The sequence below is a fragment of the Mus caroli genome, unplaced genomic scaffold, assembly GCF_978045245.1.
Source record: "Mus caroli unplaced genomic scaffold, Mus_caroli_1 scaffold_3, whole genome shotgun sequence".
NCBI lineage: Eukaryota > Metazoa > Chordata > Mammalia > Rodentia > Muridae > Mus > Mus caroli.
In genome coordinates this window covers 126,222,107-126,238,923 of record NW_028227258.1, presented here as the reverse complement: position 1 = coordinate 126,238,923, position 16,817 = coordinate 126,222,107, and the positions used below count along the sequence as shown (strand labels likewise).

General features: G+C 38.9%; 1 protein-coding gene across 6 annotated transcripts in view; it reads right to left on the bottom strand.

Moving 5' to 3' along the window:
* Positions 1–1,773: 1,773 nt before the first annotated feature.
* Dcun1d1 (defective in cullin neddylation 1 domain containing 1) overlaps positions 1,774–16,817 on the bottom strand; it is a 46,439-nt gene continuing 31,395 nt past the window's right edge. For 5 of the 6 annotated variants that reach the window (XM_021158777.3, XM_021158775.3, XM_085835956.1 and 2 more), the window contains 3 exons: positions 6,374–6,456; positions 6,045–6,141; positions 1,774–4,584 (listed from right to left, as the gene is read on the bottom strand). In XM_021158777.3, coding sequence (XP_021014436.1) covers positions 4,505–4,584; positions 6,045–6,141; positions 6,374–6,456 — 260 coding nt within the window. In that variant the 3' untranslated portion in view covers positions 1,774–4,504. The remainder of the gene's footprint in view (positions 4,585–6,044; positions 6,142–6,373; positions 6,457–16,817) is intronic. The other variant, XR_015046765.1, reaches the window with a different exon arrangement.

The following is a 16,817-nucleotide window of genomic DNA, read 5'->3' as shown; positions in this document are numbered from 1 at the left end:
CAGTTTAAAAGAGTAGGGGATGTAGCTTTGTAGTTGGCACTTTGCTTGTCTAACATGCACAATGCCACCTTTGATCCCCAGCTTCAAATAAACCCGGTGTGGTAGTACACACTGTAATCCCAGCACTCAGGAGATGGGGACTAGAGGGTCAGATGTTCAAGGATATCCTTGGTTACACAGTGATTCTGAGAATGGCCTGGTGTTCAAGAGTCCCCATTTCAAAACAGTAACAACAAAAGCAAAAGTGAGTGACTACAAAGTTACTTCTCTTTTACCGGCCCTAGGTAAAGCCATTACCCTTTAGGCCATGTTAAGTCTGCTCTTTTCACCATGATCTAACTGTTTATGAGAGGTTTTATGCTGGTATTTTTGATGATGTTTGTTTTCCAAATGAACCTGGGGCTGGAGAGATTACGGGTAGCTTAGCTTGCTCTGCTTCTCAGCTGCTCCAGGTGGCTCCAGGTGTCTGCATTTCTAGCTGTCCGGGATCCCATGCATCCGTTTGGCCTTCATCGCCTGTAATCATATGCACACACCACACATACCTCCAGCCACATAATTTAAAATAAAAAAATCTTGAAAAACAATCAACCAAAGAGAAGTCAAAAGCTGCATTAGCACCCATTCCTTCCATGAGCCCATGGCAAAGTTGTCCAAGAGGTGGTCTACAGCAAATGACACTTTCCAAACAGGCAATACAGAAAAGAAGAAGCCAAGAGTGCCCTGAGGAGACCACTGGTGACAGTTCCAAGCTTATCTGTTCTGCCTCCAGAGAGTGGCACAAATAAAGCAATTCAGTTAACCAAATGGAGTCAATGGAAACCAGAAATTAACTTCACTAGATTCCTATGAAATAAAAAGTACTGCTATGATTATAAAAATGGAAGCAATAAAAGGGTTCAGAAATACACTCAAGTTTATAATCAATAAAAGGATGAGCCATAATTTGACCCTATTCATCATCTGTCATATAAAAACCACAGTTCAATTACTAAGATATATGATAAATAGTTCACATTTTAAAACATTTATCATTACATTATCAAATTTGGTAAAACTCTTATCAAAACATCTCAGCATTCAATATAAACCATATTATTAAAAGTTTAAGGTAACAACAACAAAAAGCCCAGAGATGTCAGGTAAATATTTCCTATTAAAGACACAATTTAACATTCAGAGCCACATAAATGCTCACTAAAAGGTCATTCGTTTTACAAGGGCATACTTTGTAAACAAGCATAACTTTTCCCAACACCATTTTCCATTTTTCATCCCCAAATTATTCTCTTAGGTCAACTTGCTCCTATTTGTATGCCAAAATGACAGGTTTCCAAACAGTCCTTAACAGCAGCACACCTAAACACACAAGCAGGGTGGGCATGGAATGGCTCAAAACTTATCACCAAAGAAAAAATAAAAAAATAACTCTGCACTCAGATCCTTGAGGGGGGAAAAAAAAGTCAACCTTGTTTAAGAATTATTCAGGAAAGAGATTACATAATAAAAGGCTCCCGATGGCTTCACTGAGTGAATTTACCGACACTAAAACTTTTAAAAAGTACGATGAGGGGTGCACTCACAGTGCCGCAGTATACAACTAACGCAGTTAAATAAACAACACAGCTGAGCACATTGTAAACATTACGGAGCAAACACGTGGCGTAGCTTCTCTTCCCCCAGATGTGCCATTACAGCGCTCGGCCATGAAAAGTCTTCAAGTCTAGGCTAGTTATGTGAAACACTAAAACACTGAAATAATATGGGAGAAGATTTAGTCATGGCAAATTTACTGAAGCTTTTATTGCCTCTGTGGGTAATATGACAGGGATTGGAAATGACACACTTGAACTTACAGAGATATGCAGATGATAGTCACTCAAGAGAACCTTGACCTCAAGTATTTTTATATGTGGGTACTTCTCATTTTATACAGTTTACTATTTAAAAAGCATTACATTTAAAAATGTGTACCTGTTCTGACATTTGGCAAAAAGTAAACTCTCCCTATGGTTCTGTCTGAAAAGAAAAGAATCAGCTTGGAGACCTGGCCCACACAAAGACTGAACCCCATGAACCGAAGCCAGCAAGCTGGCTGCGTGTGAGTGAGTGTGCCCTTCCTCTGGAAGACTCGCTGACGCCCCGCCCCCAACAGGGTAAGCATTTGTAGTACAAAACATTCCCTAGAACCAGACAGTCACCCTCAGAATAAACACATTAAATCAATTTTCTCTTGGAGCCCTAGCAATAGTCTTGTTTAATTCTAAGATGCCATCATGGTGAACAACCTTAACTCTTTTTGCTACATAATAAAAGCTTTATATATTTTTGTTTATAATTACACAGTAATTGTAAATGTTTAGTACCAAACTGATGACAAACACTATTTTGTTAAAAAGTCTTGCATTTAAAAATAAAATCTGTAAAACCCAAAGCATTAGGCCACACACAAATATCAAGATTTTTATGGAAAAAAATTTATGAGGCAGGGAAAGAAGCTAATGGAGTCTCATTTGAAAACAAATCATATCTGAATCAATCAATCTGAAAACAATACCACAACTCAAAATGTTCCATGTAGGGAATAAACAATATAGGTCTGTAAAACTTTTAAAGATATATATACATATATCTTTAATTTTTTTCATAATTGAAGTTCTTTATATTTACAAAAATGAAATCAAGAAATACTGAAAACAGCAAGATTCTTTTCCTTTTAATGACCAATCCCTGTAACGTGAATAGAAATTTACTCTAAGCTTCTTTTGGTAGAAATGCATTCCTAAATTAAAGTTATGATTGGATTAATGATATATCTGTAAGGTAAGCTTTCTATGCATTTTCCAAATCATGTGACTAAAAAGCAGTTTTAATCATTTCCATATCTGCATAAATTGTTCCGCTATCCTGAAGAACATTCCTTGGTACCCTGCAGAGGACCTGGATACATGAAGCAAAATCTGCTCCTACTGAAGACCAGGCACTCAGCATTTAGTTCATCATTTTAACTTCCTCATGGAAATCTGTATGAACATACCCCTTTCACATGTCAGTATGTTATCAGAGACACAAGCATTTTCAGCAGGAGAGCAAGGCATGAGTCCTGTCATGGAAAAACAAAAAACAAAAAACAAAACCAATCAAGACTGCATTCTGCTGTAATGTGGAAATAGCAAATGCAAGTGAGACAAAAACAGTCAAAAGTCAAATAATTTATAGAACAGAAGCCATTGGTATCTGCTCCAGTGCTCGCCTGTCTGACAATCTCTGCTTCTGAAGTAGACTTGGCAACCACAGTGATTTAGCAGTAAGCCATCTCAACAGTCAGCAGCCAGCACGGCTGGACCACACCTCAAAGAGCAGTGCCATGGGAGAAAGGTTGAACTTCACGGCTCATCACAACGATTTCCAAAATCTAAATCTTACTATCTTCTTATAAATTAAGTGAATTGCATTGTGTTCCATAGTGCGATGACAAAAAATTAAAAAAAAAAAACAAACCTAAAACCCTCATGCCTAAATTTAGAATATTATATTGTATAGCAATCCAAAACATTCAAAACAAATGAAATAGTTTAACTTATTCAAAAGGCATAGAAGCATTTCAGAGCATAATGAAATCCGATTATGTGGTGTGTGATGCACGAGTGTGAAGTCTAACATTTGATCTCATTACAATATTTTTTTAAATAAAAGTTCACTGCAGGATACTGTATAAACATGGGTAAGATAACCACAGACCTGTTCTGTAGAACCTTTGTAAGCGTCTGAAACACAAGACATATTTCAGGGAGTCCCCAGATTATCCTTTTTTTTTTCATGTGTTGGTTGTTTTGACATTTCTTGTATCAGGTATTCTACTCACACCAACAGTACATGTAGTTTGCCAGGAAAATTAAATTCCCCCAAGCAAACACCATTTCAGATGCGGTACACTCAGATAAATCACTCTCATTTGAAGTGCTACCAGCACAGTCTTTGCAACTAGCCCACAGCATATACTTAAGAAGTTTTTATAAATTGTTGTGGTGTTCATTATTATGTTTAATTCTTATGCCAAACTGTGTTCTGATGAAGACAGCATTGTGCTTTATGCAAGACTGGAAATCTCAAAGTAATCACCATCAAGCTGCTATGACTTATGGGAAGACAGCCTAAGACGGTCTCAAGCTGCTATGACTTATGGGAAGACAGCCTAAGACGGTCTCAAGCTGCTATGACTTATGGGAAGACAGACTAAGGCGGTCCACAGGTGTAAGATGAAATCCACAATGTCGGAAATATAAATGCTTAGAGTGGCCCAGACTAGAAGACAAGCCCAAACCACCAGTAGAAGAATGGAGTACGATATGGTCCAAGATGTATCCTTAAAAGTTTTGTCTCAACCCTCAGTTTGAACTATGAGGATTGATCTTCAGTTCAGTCCAGCCAGCAGAAATTGACTGTGCATTTTCCGTTGTATTTATTGTACAGACTATGTACATTCTAGAAGGTTCCTTTAGTGCTACACTGTTGTACTTTTTGTCCCAGCAATTTGAGGGCGTGCAAATTCCACAAAGTCATCAATAAGGACAGGCCATGCTCCTGGAAAGAAAGAAAAAGAAAAAAAAATATGGGAGGAAAGGGAACAGAGAAAAGCAGAATCAAAGCTATTATGTCGATAGAATCCTTTTTTTTTATAGCTTTCTTGTAAGAATTAGAGTATGTTACTCTTATCTACTCCCAGTGATCACTCTTTAAAAGTATTATTCTGTCTTAATTTATTCCTGTCTTTAATATATTTTTCTAAAATGGGGTTATTGCTTAGCCACTGGAAATATCTCTTCTGAGCAATACATCAATAATACAGTAGTAGAATGGTTTTCAGAGAGTTTTATTAAAGTCAGGCAGTCTAGTTAGTGATACTGTGACAAGCTGTCTAGTCCCTCCCTCACGAGCACCTCTGCTTAGTAAAGAGTATAATGACAAGGAGACGGAGGGTCAGCCACACAGTCCCGGGAGTCCCGGGATGGTGGTGAGGATGTGGAGTATACAGGAGGGTTTTCAAAGACTTCAAAAATTTCAAAAAACAATTCTGAATAGGCACTCAAATTGGTCGGGTCTCGTGAGGAACTAGGCAACTGGGAAGGATTAACTGATATGCTACTGAATGCGGCACACTGTGCACACAGAGAAATGGCAAGAGTTTATGAACAGTGGCCAAATGCAAGTAAGAAGACCAGGCAGCTGAAGCTGTCTCAAATTATACAAATCCAGCACACTTTCTGAGTTTCCAGACAAGATTTACAGGAAAAAAAAACAAAACCCAAAACCTAAAACCCCAAAACCAAAAAACAACCTCACTAGATTCAAATGAGTTAAAAAAAACCAAAAAACAAACAAACCCAAAAAACAAACAAACAAAAAAACATTAAGAGAATGTTAACTCAAGCTGGAGAGATGGCTCAGCGGTTAAGAACACTGACTGCTCTTCCAAAGGTCCTGAGTTCAAGTCCCAGAAACCACATGATGGCTCACAACCTTCTGTAATGGGATCTGGTGCCCTCTTCTGGGTGTCTGAAGACAGCTACAGTGTACTTACATATAATAAATAAATCTTTTTTTTAAAGACAGAGAATGTAACTCTTAAAATAAACTGAACATGCTGAGATGAGTGAATATCCTTATGCCTTTCTAGTGGACAAATCCTGGTAAGATTGTTTTTCTCCTTTAATAGTGTGGTACTAGAGTCCAGACACCACAAATGTTCTGTACCTAGGCTAGGACTTTATCTCATCCTCCTTCACGGCAGTTGGCCAAGAGGGAAAAAACAATTCTGAATAGGCATTCAAATGCACTTCTGTATTACAGCCAAGTGCTTAGCAAATTAAAGCCTAGGTTCAATTTCTAGCACGCGTTCGCACACACACACACACACACACACACACACACACACACACACACACACACGGTGGGGTATGTATGTGTAAAAACTTAGAAAAGGAAGATCACTTCCATGGAAACAGTAGATGAAAGGTCAGGCAAGGCAAGTAATCCTTTGCTACCTTCTTCATCATAATTGGACATGTCATCTGCAATCATTGAACTGAAGTCTAACAGAAGATTCCACGTGTCTTTTGGTATTGATCGTTTATGATGCTCCTATTAAGATATCAAAAACAAGAAGTCTTTAAACTATGAAAACAGTTGGAAAAAGTTAGTCCAGCAGTTGCAAAACATAAGAAAATCTAACACTTGTAAAATGAAATTCCGGTAATCAAATTTCTCATTCTATGTCTATGACATGCTGAAATTAATGATGCCTTGAAATAAATTAAAATAAGTACAGTTTAATCTTCAGAGAAAACAGAAACTACAGAAAATGTTAACTTACCAACAAAAATTTATTCCATAAGTCTAAGAATTTAAATCTTCCATTAAGCACTAAGTTCCAGTAAGCAATGGCCATTTCTAGATCTGTAATATTAAAAATAAATTATGAACTTTAATGCTTTGAATAAATGTCCCTGCAAAATAACAGTGAAACAAAGAAAGCCATATGCAGTTTGAATGTCATAGATTAAACTCTTCTTAAAGACGCAAGTCCATACTTGTAGCCTGCTTCCATTCCAGTGAGCCTCCAGGCAGGGCCTCTGGGGGAGAGTAGTCTGGCTTATCTCACAGGGTGTTCTGATGCGGATAAGCAGGTGCAGTCACGCACTTTTCCACCGCTAAGTACTCACATGTGGAGGTTCCCAGGCTCAGCCTGGAATTTTCCAACATTTTGAGGCAAATAACTATTTGCGGTAGTGGCTGTGTATATACAGCATGGGCCACTTAGGAGTACCCAGACTTTATCATCAGATACCAATATGTCTCTTATATAGTGAAAGGCATTCTAGAGGACAAACCTGCCCCAGTTAAGATGCACACCAATTGGTTAAAATGCAGAGGATCACTCAATTTCTAATCTTAAACTTCTTACACTCCACAGTTGATATCTAACATGTCTAACTACAAAGAACCATGTGTTGGTTTTGTTTGTTTGTTTAAGCGTGTAAGTCTGTTGCTCTCTTGCCCCAGAACATCACTATCATAAGATGCATATTCATGACATGGTTCATTCCCCAGCACCATGGGGAAATTAAGTAATTTAAAAATTATATACTACTATTAATAACCTAGGTTTTTAAAATTTTTTCCCATGACAACATAAAAGGCTCTTTAGTTGAACATGAACACAGCAGGCTAATGGAGTAATCCTGCCAACAGCCACTGTGACAAATTCTGACCTGCTCTGCAACAGAAAAGACAAGTTGGATCTTTTCAAGGAACTCAAGCAGTTGAAGCTTTTAAGAGAGATGGACTGGATAAAGTACACTGCAGGAACCTTACAAATCCTTTCAGCTATGATGTCAACACCATGTAACACCCTGAAGGAGCCCCGAAAACCAGTAAAGACTAAGCTGGGCAATGCTGCTCACACTTTCCGAAATATAAAAAGAAACTCAATGCTTATTCACTGACTCAGAAAACCCAGATAATTTCTAGGAAATCACTTGAAAATCACAAATGATAGAAACCTGGAAGGATCTGTGGTGGTTTGAACAAAAATGGCCACCATGGACTCACATTTGAATGTTTGGTCTGCAGTTGGTGAAAACCTTTGAAAAGGATTAGGAGGTGTGGCCTGTTGGAGGAAGTGTGTGTCACTAGGGGTGGGCTCTGGGGTTTCAAATGCTGAAGCCAGGCCTAGTATCTCTCTCCCTGCTGCCTGTGGGTCCAGACATAGAACTCTCACCTTCTCCAGTCCCAAGTCTTCCTGTGTGCCCACATGCTTCCCACTATGCGCATAATCAACTACACCTCTAAAACTGTAAGCAACACACAATTTAATGTTTTCCTGCATAATAGTTGCTGTGGTCACGGTGTTTCGTCATGGCAATAGAACACTGTCTAGGACAGGTTTCAACATCCTACTCCAAAGATACTTGCTCAGCTCGATTCATTGTTCTGTTCACAACAGTGAAGAAATGGAAACAACCAAAATGTCTTCACCTGATGGATGGGTAATGAAAAATGTACATAAACACTATGGAAAATTATAAAGAAAAAATAAATCATAAAATTTGTAAGTAAATGGATGGAACATGTGTGGGGATGGGGATGGGGGTGGTGTAAGTATAAAGTAATCCAGAACCAGAAAGGAAAGTGTCTTAGGGTTTTACTGCTGTGAACAGATACTATGACCAAGGCAACTTTTACAAGGACAACGTCAACATTTAAGTGGGGCTGGCTTACAGGTTCAGAGGTTCAGTTCATTATCATCAAGGTGGGAACATGGCAGCATCCAGGTGCAGCATCATGGTATAGTAGGAGGTGAGAGTTCTACATCTTTCAGATAACGGCTGCTAGAATACTGTCTTCCAGGCAGATTGGGTGAGGGTCCTAAAGCCCATGCCCACAGTGACACACCTACTCCAACAGGGCCACACCTCCTAATAATGCCACTACCTGGGCCTATATAAATATATAAACCATCACAAGTAAGCATAATGTTGTCTCTCTCAAATCTACAGTTCATAGCACCAAATCTTTAGATCTAAATATGTAATTTGGAGTAATTGCATAGACCAGGAAAGACAAAAGGGATGGTGGGGTGGAAAGAAGCTTTAGAAAGAGTCATCACAGGATACAGGTTATGTGAAAGAGAAACATGATAAAAGGGGGAGGGGCTCTAACTGGAGAGGGAAGAGGGAGGAGAACAGAGAAGGAAGCAGAGGGAGGAGGGATGAATAACTAAGATACTCGAAATAGTCATGGGGAATCATATTGTTTTATATTTACTTAAAATTCAACATTATATATGTCTATGTGTACACGCACAGACACAGTTTAAGTTATGCTACCTGGAGTGATAATGTCTCCTGTCAAGAGCCAAACATTGTCTAACAAAAATCCCAGCAGCAGGCTAGGCATGAGAAACCTTCTTTTGGAACTGCTCGTCAGAGGCATCTACGACTCCCAAATGATGTAAGCCACTGCCCGTGGCCTTCTCCAGGAGGCTGAAGGTCAGTCCCCAGGGCTCAAGACAGCAATACTGTGGGTACACGACTTGGAAGACTCAAGCTGGATTTGACGTGGAAGCCACCTCTTTGAGGCCCAGTATTTCAGTTAGAAGATAATACACAGACTGCATAGGGAGAGAGGAATCGATCCTCTTGCCCAGCTGTGATGTGTATGAACCACAGGAGAGCATGGCATGCTGTCTCTACAGGTGCAATAGTGGTGCTTCTATCTTGAGAGTAACTGACAGCAGTCTGAGTAGACTTGTGGCTCACCTACTACACAGAAATCATGCCTGATACTGTCAACTTAGTCATCTGTGGTTGGTGAGGTCACGGATCTTAGAGAAGAGCCATAAACTTGAGTGATTCCTAACTGCATTTTAAAAACTTATCTTTACATCCACAGATTTCTTTTTGTAGCACTCAGAGAGACCATTACTGACAGTCACAACTGATCAAAAAAATGTAGAGAGCTGTTGATGTGGGGTGCTGCACCTGATACAGCCACAAGAGACCAGAACCCCCAAGTCTCAGGGGACACTGCTGAAGAGGAGGTGGAAAGCATACAGAAGCAACAGGTTCAAGGCATCTGCTGCACAACTGTGTCTTCTAGAACATACGGGGCTCTAAGGGTTTTCCCCTGAGGGTGTATGACCTTGCATAATATACATCCTAACAGCATCATTTTCAGTACATTTTGATTATATATTTTTTTCAACAGTCTCTGTCTCTCTTTCTCTCTCTCTGTCTACCCCCCGCTCCCACACACACACCCTGAATCTTCATTACCCATTCATTTGTTGATGGACAATTAGGTTGATTCTAATTCTTTACTACGGTGTAAGGTTAGAAGCTAGGATCCACAAACAAGAGAAAACACAGCAGTAAGTAGTCTTTCTGGGTCTGGGTTACTTTACTCAGGATAATCTTTTCTAGTTCTATCCATTTACCTGCAAATTTCATTTTTTTTCTTTACAGCTGGAGTATTTTTATAGCTTTAATATTTATTTAAAAAAAAATCACACCAAAATGAAGCCTATCCGAAGTCTACACACCTCAACGCACTCATATGCATTTAGACTTACCTATTCTGAAGCTGTGGAGCTTCACACTGGATTTTACACTATAATCGATGAATATATTTTTATGCACTTATCTATCACCAAAAGTTAAAAATCCATGACAGAGTTAGAACTAAAAATGATTATGATCCCTTTCATAACTCGTGTCCATCACCTGCCCTCTTTTCTCACACCCTATATTTAGCCTTTGCCTTCCTCTTTTCTATACTGAATCTGTGTGTGTGTGTGTGTGTGTGTGTGTGTGTGTGCCCGCGCACATGCAAGTATATATGCATGCATGCACGTGTGGTATGTGTGTATGTATAAGTGTGTGTGTATACACATGTATGTGTGTGTGTTCACATGTGTTTTGTTGGCTAGGTACCACACATAAGGAAGAATATGTGCCTCAGTTGCCTTGTACTCTGTGACTTTTAGCTGATCCCAAAGGACTCTAATATCGGATGCCATTTTCCAGTAAGAGCAGTCTGGTACCTTAAATCACAAAAACTACTTCCAAATTACACTTCTGCCTGTGTGCACACAGCATGGGGCCTATGAACACACTGCACCATCTAGTTCTGTCAATTCATCATCATGCTATCACCCAGCCCACCCTTAACTAGGATCCTCCATGCACTCATGCTTGACTCCTGGTTTCAGTCCTTCTTGATGCTGCATGCTGCCTCCATCCTGAAGGACTGTGTCCACACAGAACACATAAACTCTGTAACCTGCTATGACTGGTTGCTGTAATCAAAACCAACATCTTCTGAAAGAGACGTCACCAAAGACTATTTGAATTGATGAAAATGGTGATTCAGTGAAGCTGTGAGCTACATTTTAAAGAATAATAATAAAGTTGTTGAGAAAGAAATCAGAAAAACAACCCGATTCACAGATCATACAATTAAGTTACTAATGTTAACCATAGGAGAGAGAGGCCTCGACAATGATGAAACTGAAACAAAAAACATGAAAAGATCTTCTGTGTTTTTGCACTAGAAGAATTAATGTTGCTCAAAATATCCCAAATCACCAAATGATGTATAGACTCAATGACGTTTTTCAAAGAACTAGGAAACCAACCTTAAAACTCATGTAGAAGCATACCCTGAATAAGAGGGTAGATAAAGACTCAACTCAGTGGTATACTACTGTCTAGCTTGTGCAAGAACCAAGTTCAACCCCAAGACCACAAAAATCCAAAAAAACAATAAAATCAGAATAGCCAAAGCAGTCTTGAACAAAAATACTACAACCTGGGCCAGGTAAAGCATTTGCTGTATAAGCCTGACAGCCTGACCCCAAAGCCCCAACCACGTAAATGTAGACGTAAGGACTAACTCCTTGAAGTTGTCCTCTGACTGCCTGCTCACCATGGCATGCATGCACCTGTGCTTGCTCTCTCTCTCTCTCTCTTACACACACACACACACAAATAATTGAAAACATTGGCATAGACGTTGATCTTTTGGATGAGACCTCAAAAAACACAAAAGGCTAAAGCAGAATTCAAATCATGAAACTTTAGCATCATTGCAAAATGAGAGTGAAAACACTTGTAAACTGGTTATCTGACCAAAACCTAATTACAAAACTAAATAGAGAACTTAAGTCAATAGCAACAAAACATTCCAAAAGGAAAAAAAAAAAAAAAAAAAAAAACCTGGGTGGTGGGGGCATTGGTCTGAATATATATTTCTCAAAAGAAGAAATACAAATGGCCAACAAATACATAAAAATAGTTCTCAAAAATTTCAACTCATAACTCTAATTGGAAAAGACAGAGATCAAAAAATACATGAGGCTCAGTGGCTGTTTCTTTTTCCTCCAGGGAGTCAAATGTGGTTCCCAGTACCCAATTTGGGAGGCTCACAACCTCCTGTAACAACCAGCTGTAGTGGATCCAATGCTGCCTCCCTCATACACACTATAAACACTTGTATACACATATTCATTTAAAAAAAAAACAACAAATATTGGCAAGGATGTGGAGAAAGAGAAACTGGGACTGTAAATTACTGCAGCCATTACAGGGGGTAAAGCTCCTCAGAAGACTAAAATTGGGAACTAGGCATGGCTGCACCTATCTCTAATCCCAAAGGGTTTGAAGCCATCCTAAGACCACACATTAACAAAAAAAAAAAAAAAAAAAAAAAAGGAGAAAACAAACACCAAGATCTATCATATGCCCTATGTTCTAAGGCAACATCTGGATATCCAAAGAAAATTAACTAAACCTACCCAAGAAACAACTGCACTTTCATGTTTATTTATAGTAGTGCAGAATCAACCTAGGTGCAATGACAGATAGGAAAGAGCATGCAGGACATCCCACAATAATTATAACAACATTTACAACAGTTACTGAAATTGGAGGATACAAATAAACTACCTAAATTCAAAGAGACTACACATACATGTATTCTATACTGCCGGAGTCCAGCTTGGCCATGTAAGGGACAGTGTGGCATGGTTTCCTGCCCCTGGAACAGAGCCAGCAGGGCATGGGCCTCCACAGTGTTGATGGTTGCTGTGGGCATAAGGCTTGTTTGTATAATAGTGTACATATTTTCACATTCTTCCTTCAAGGAATGTCTTCTCTGCCAAGGTTAACAACTCCATGATAATCAGAGGCAGCATGAGTCTGGGGGCAAGAGCATGCCTATGTCTCAGCAAAATGGTAGAACATTGTGACTTTCAGGACAACCCTTAAGGCTGTGAGGAAGAATGGTGAAAAAAGGAGTTCAAAATTATATAATTTCTCAAGTATGCAAAATATAAGGATGCAATATGAATTGTACAAGGAGCTTCATAGATCTAAAGGAACAGAGGTATCTGCACTATGAGCCAGCTGGTCAGAAAAATACTAAGGAAAGAGATAAAGAGATTTAGGGAGTGGTGATCACAGGGAAAGATCCCATTCAGCTAACTGTTTTTTGTTTGTTTGCTTATGCTTACAAAGGTAGGTAGATTTCTAAGTTCAAGGTCAGCTGGGACAGAGCTAATTTAGGGCCAGGTATGTTCAGAATAGTAATTTCAGGGTAGGGTACCACCTAGGTATCTTACTGTCTGTGCTTGTGCTTGCTGTTTCTTTTTAAGAGTCAAGGGGCTGAGGTCTTGAGATGCTGATACATGACATACTCAAGAGGGAGCCTGACAGAACAGATATGCAAAATAAACAACTGGGCTTTTGGTCTACAAGAGCCATCCAGGAAAGAAACACCATAATAGAACAGTAGATAAGCAAATAAGGAACTCAGGGGTGGGGGTGGGGGGAATAAAATGACATGAATAGATAAACAACCTTCAATAATAATTGTAATATCTGATACAATAGACTTCAAAGCACAATTAGAAGAGATAAATTCATACTGAATAAGGGAGCAACTCAAAATAATGCTTTACTACACATATGTGCTTTTATTTGTTAAGTTAGCACACAATATACTAGATACCATGGCAGATGTTCTTTCCCTGTCACCCAGTCTCTTTACCCTCTCGTGTCCCATGTACCCTTCTGCACACTCATCCTTCCTCGTCACCCATTTCTACCCTCCTTGGTGGTCTGAATGAGAGCACCAGGCATCATGGATATGTATTATTTTCTGTGGAGGACATGAGGAGCACCAGGCATCATGGATATGTATTATTTTCTGTGGAGGACATGAGGATACGCCCAGAAGCAGGACAGCTGGGTCATATGACAGTCAATATTTTTAAGTTTTTGAGAAACCTCCCATGCTGAACTCGTAACTGCACAGCCTTGCACTCACCAGAAATGAATTGAAGTTTTCTTCTCCCTATTCTTCCCAGCATGTACTGCTTTATTTTTATGATAGCCATTCTAAGGTAAGATGGTAGATCAACTTACTTTGAATTTGCATTTCTCTGATAACAAGGGATGTTCAATATCTTTCAAAACATTTGTTACCTGTTTCTTCTTTAAAAACCTTTTGTTAACTGGCAGTTTTAGGAGTTTTTTCTAGTGTTAATTTTTATAGTTCTTTGTAAATTCTTTCTGAAGTATAATTGGTTAGATTTTCTCCCATTTTGTGGGATGTATGTTTCTTTTATTGTGCAGAAACACTTTAATGTAGTAGCATGTGTTAAACTGTGGGGATAGTCCATGTGATGCCAGAGAGCTGCTTAGTAAAAACTCATGCCTAACTTCAAGTGCATTCTCCATATTTTCCTCTAGCAGTTTCAAGTTTTAAATTAAGTTCTGCGAACTACTTCAAGTTGATTTTTGTACAGGGAAATATAAATTTAATCTCATTCTTTTACAAATAGACATCCAGTTTGGCCAAACAGACCACCTGTTTTTCATTGAACTGTTTTGACACTATTTCTGGGGCCTCTGCTCTGCCCCACTGGTCTCCAGTCTGTACAACAGCAGCAGACTGTCTCTCCACTATGGCTGATTTTGAGCGGAGTCGTTGTTGGATGTCTAGCTGTGTTCTTTTGCCTTAGCACTGCTTTGCTCAGACCTGGTCTTTTCTGGTTCCACATGAATTTTTGGTTGTTGGTTTTTTCTTTTTTCTGGTTCGGTGAAGGACATGAGGGTTTTGAAGGGAATCACACTGAACATATGGATTTACTTTTGGTGATATGGCCATTCTCACAGACTCAATTCTGCTAGTCCAGGATCATGGGATGTGCCTTGCCACCCTAGGATCTTTGGTGTCCTTTTCCAGTGCCTTGAAGCATTTACTCAAGGGGCAGTCTTTCCTTATTTTGACTAAATTTACTCACAGGTATTTTTTTTTTCTCAGCTATTATTAATGAGGCATTTTCCCCAATTTCTTTCTCTTTTTACACTGATTTTTTTCTTTCATCCTACAACTTTACCCAAAGCGTTCGTTAGATCTAGGATTTCTCTGGTAGATTGTTATGGGCCTTTTAGGTACAGAATCATGCTGTCTACAAATAGGGATACATTATTCCTCCTCCTCTTACTCTGTCCCTTTTACATCTTTCTCTTCTCTTGTTACTGCTAAGACTTCGAGCAGTATACTGAACATGAGACATGACAGTAGTTATCTCTGCCCCATTTATGATTTTAAAGGAAATGTTCTCAGTTTTTGTCCATGTAATATAACATCGGCTGCAAATTTATAGTAATAACTTATTATTTTATGGCAATGCTAATATTTCCAGCATTTAAATCATGAAGGCACACTGATCTTTGTCAAATGCCTTTTCTTCATTTCTGTACCTTGTCCTTAAGTTATTTACATGACTTACTGCATTTATTAATTTGCATATGATGAATCAACCTTCAATTTTAACGTGCTCCTGAATTTGGTCTGTCTGAAAGTATGTTAACAATTTTTTCACGTATGTTCATTGAAGAAACTGGTATGAAGTTTTCCTCTTATCATTGCCTTTTTACCTGGTTTGGGTATCGGGGAAATAATGAATCCGTAAAATAAATATGGTAGTATTTCCTCCCTTTATAGAAAACATAATTCTAAATGTATTGTTCTAAACCAGCTTCATAGAACAAACTCTCCTGGATCTGAAGACACGGATGTAATCTCAATGCAACAATAGTGGCTCAAATCAATATCTTACTCTCACCAACAAAATCATTCAGACAAACAAAACAAAACAAAAATATAAGTCAAATGAAATTAATCAACGGACCTAACGGGACCTTGAGAACATTTCATCTAAAAACCTCAGTATATATATACTGTTCTAGCAGGTCATGACATACTCTAAAGAATAATCACACAACAGGGCATAAAACAAGCGAACCATTTCTTTTATTCTATCCAATCATGATGGAAATAGTTAACATCAACAGCAAGAGAAATGACAGAAAATAGGCAGACTTATGGATGAGGAACAAATCACTACTGAATGAGGGTCAATGTAGTTTAAAAAATTAAGAATGCTTAATGAAAATCAAAACTTAACATACCAAAACCCATGGGCTACAGTCAGTGAAAGCAATCCAAAGAGGAGAGTTAATAGCTTCAAGAAGTGTCCATGCTGAAAAATCAAAGAATACAGACAGGACAGGGCGAAAAAAGAGTAAAGTCCTGGGCCAACCAAGCCTGAAGACCTGAATGAAGACCAGAGTATAACCCTTACCACCTAAAGGGCCAGAAGGAATGATTCCCACAGTCGTCTAACCTCTACATATATGACTGTGTATATTTATGTGAATGGCGTGTGCAAACACACATACAAATAAAGTTGTCCAACCTCTACGTAAGTGCCTTGTGTGTGTGTGTGAGAACACATACACACACAAATAAAATAAATATTAAAAGTCAGAGCTCTAAATATGACTCAAAAACGTACTTTAGGACCTTAGGAGGGGGAGAACACAGCAAAGCTACAATTGGTAGACAGAAAAAGATAATAAAGATCAGGACAGAAATGAGTAAAATAGGGCTGGTGAGATGGGTAAGCGAATATGGAAGTCTGATGAGGTCTACGGTTTGATCCCTGCAACACAGAGAGTGGAAGGAGAGAACTGACTCCTTCAAGTTGTCTGACTTCCACGTGTCATGACATGTGTCCGCACGTGTGTGCGCGCGCGCGCACACACACACACACACACACACGTTCTCCCTCTCCTTGTCACTCTCCCTCCCCCACCCCAATCAATCAATAAATGCATGGTTTAAGTTAAAAAAAGAAGAAGCAATGAAGAAGGAATGAAATCCAATGAAACGTGTGTGGCTGTTCT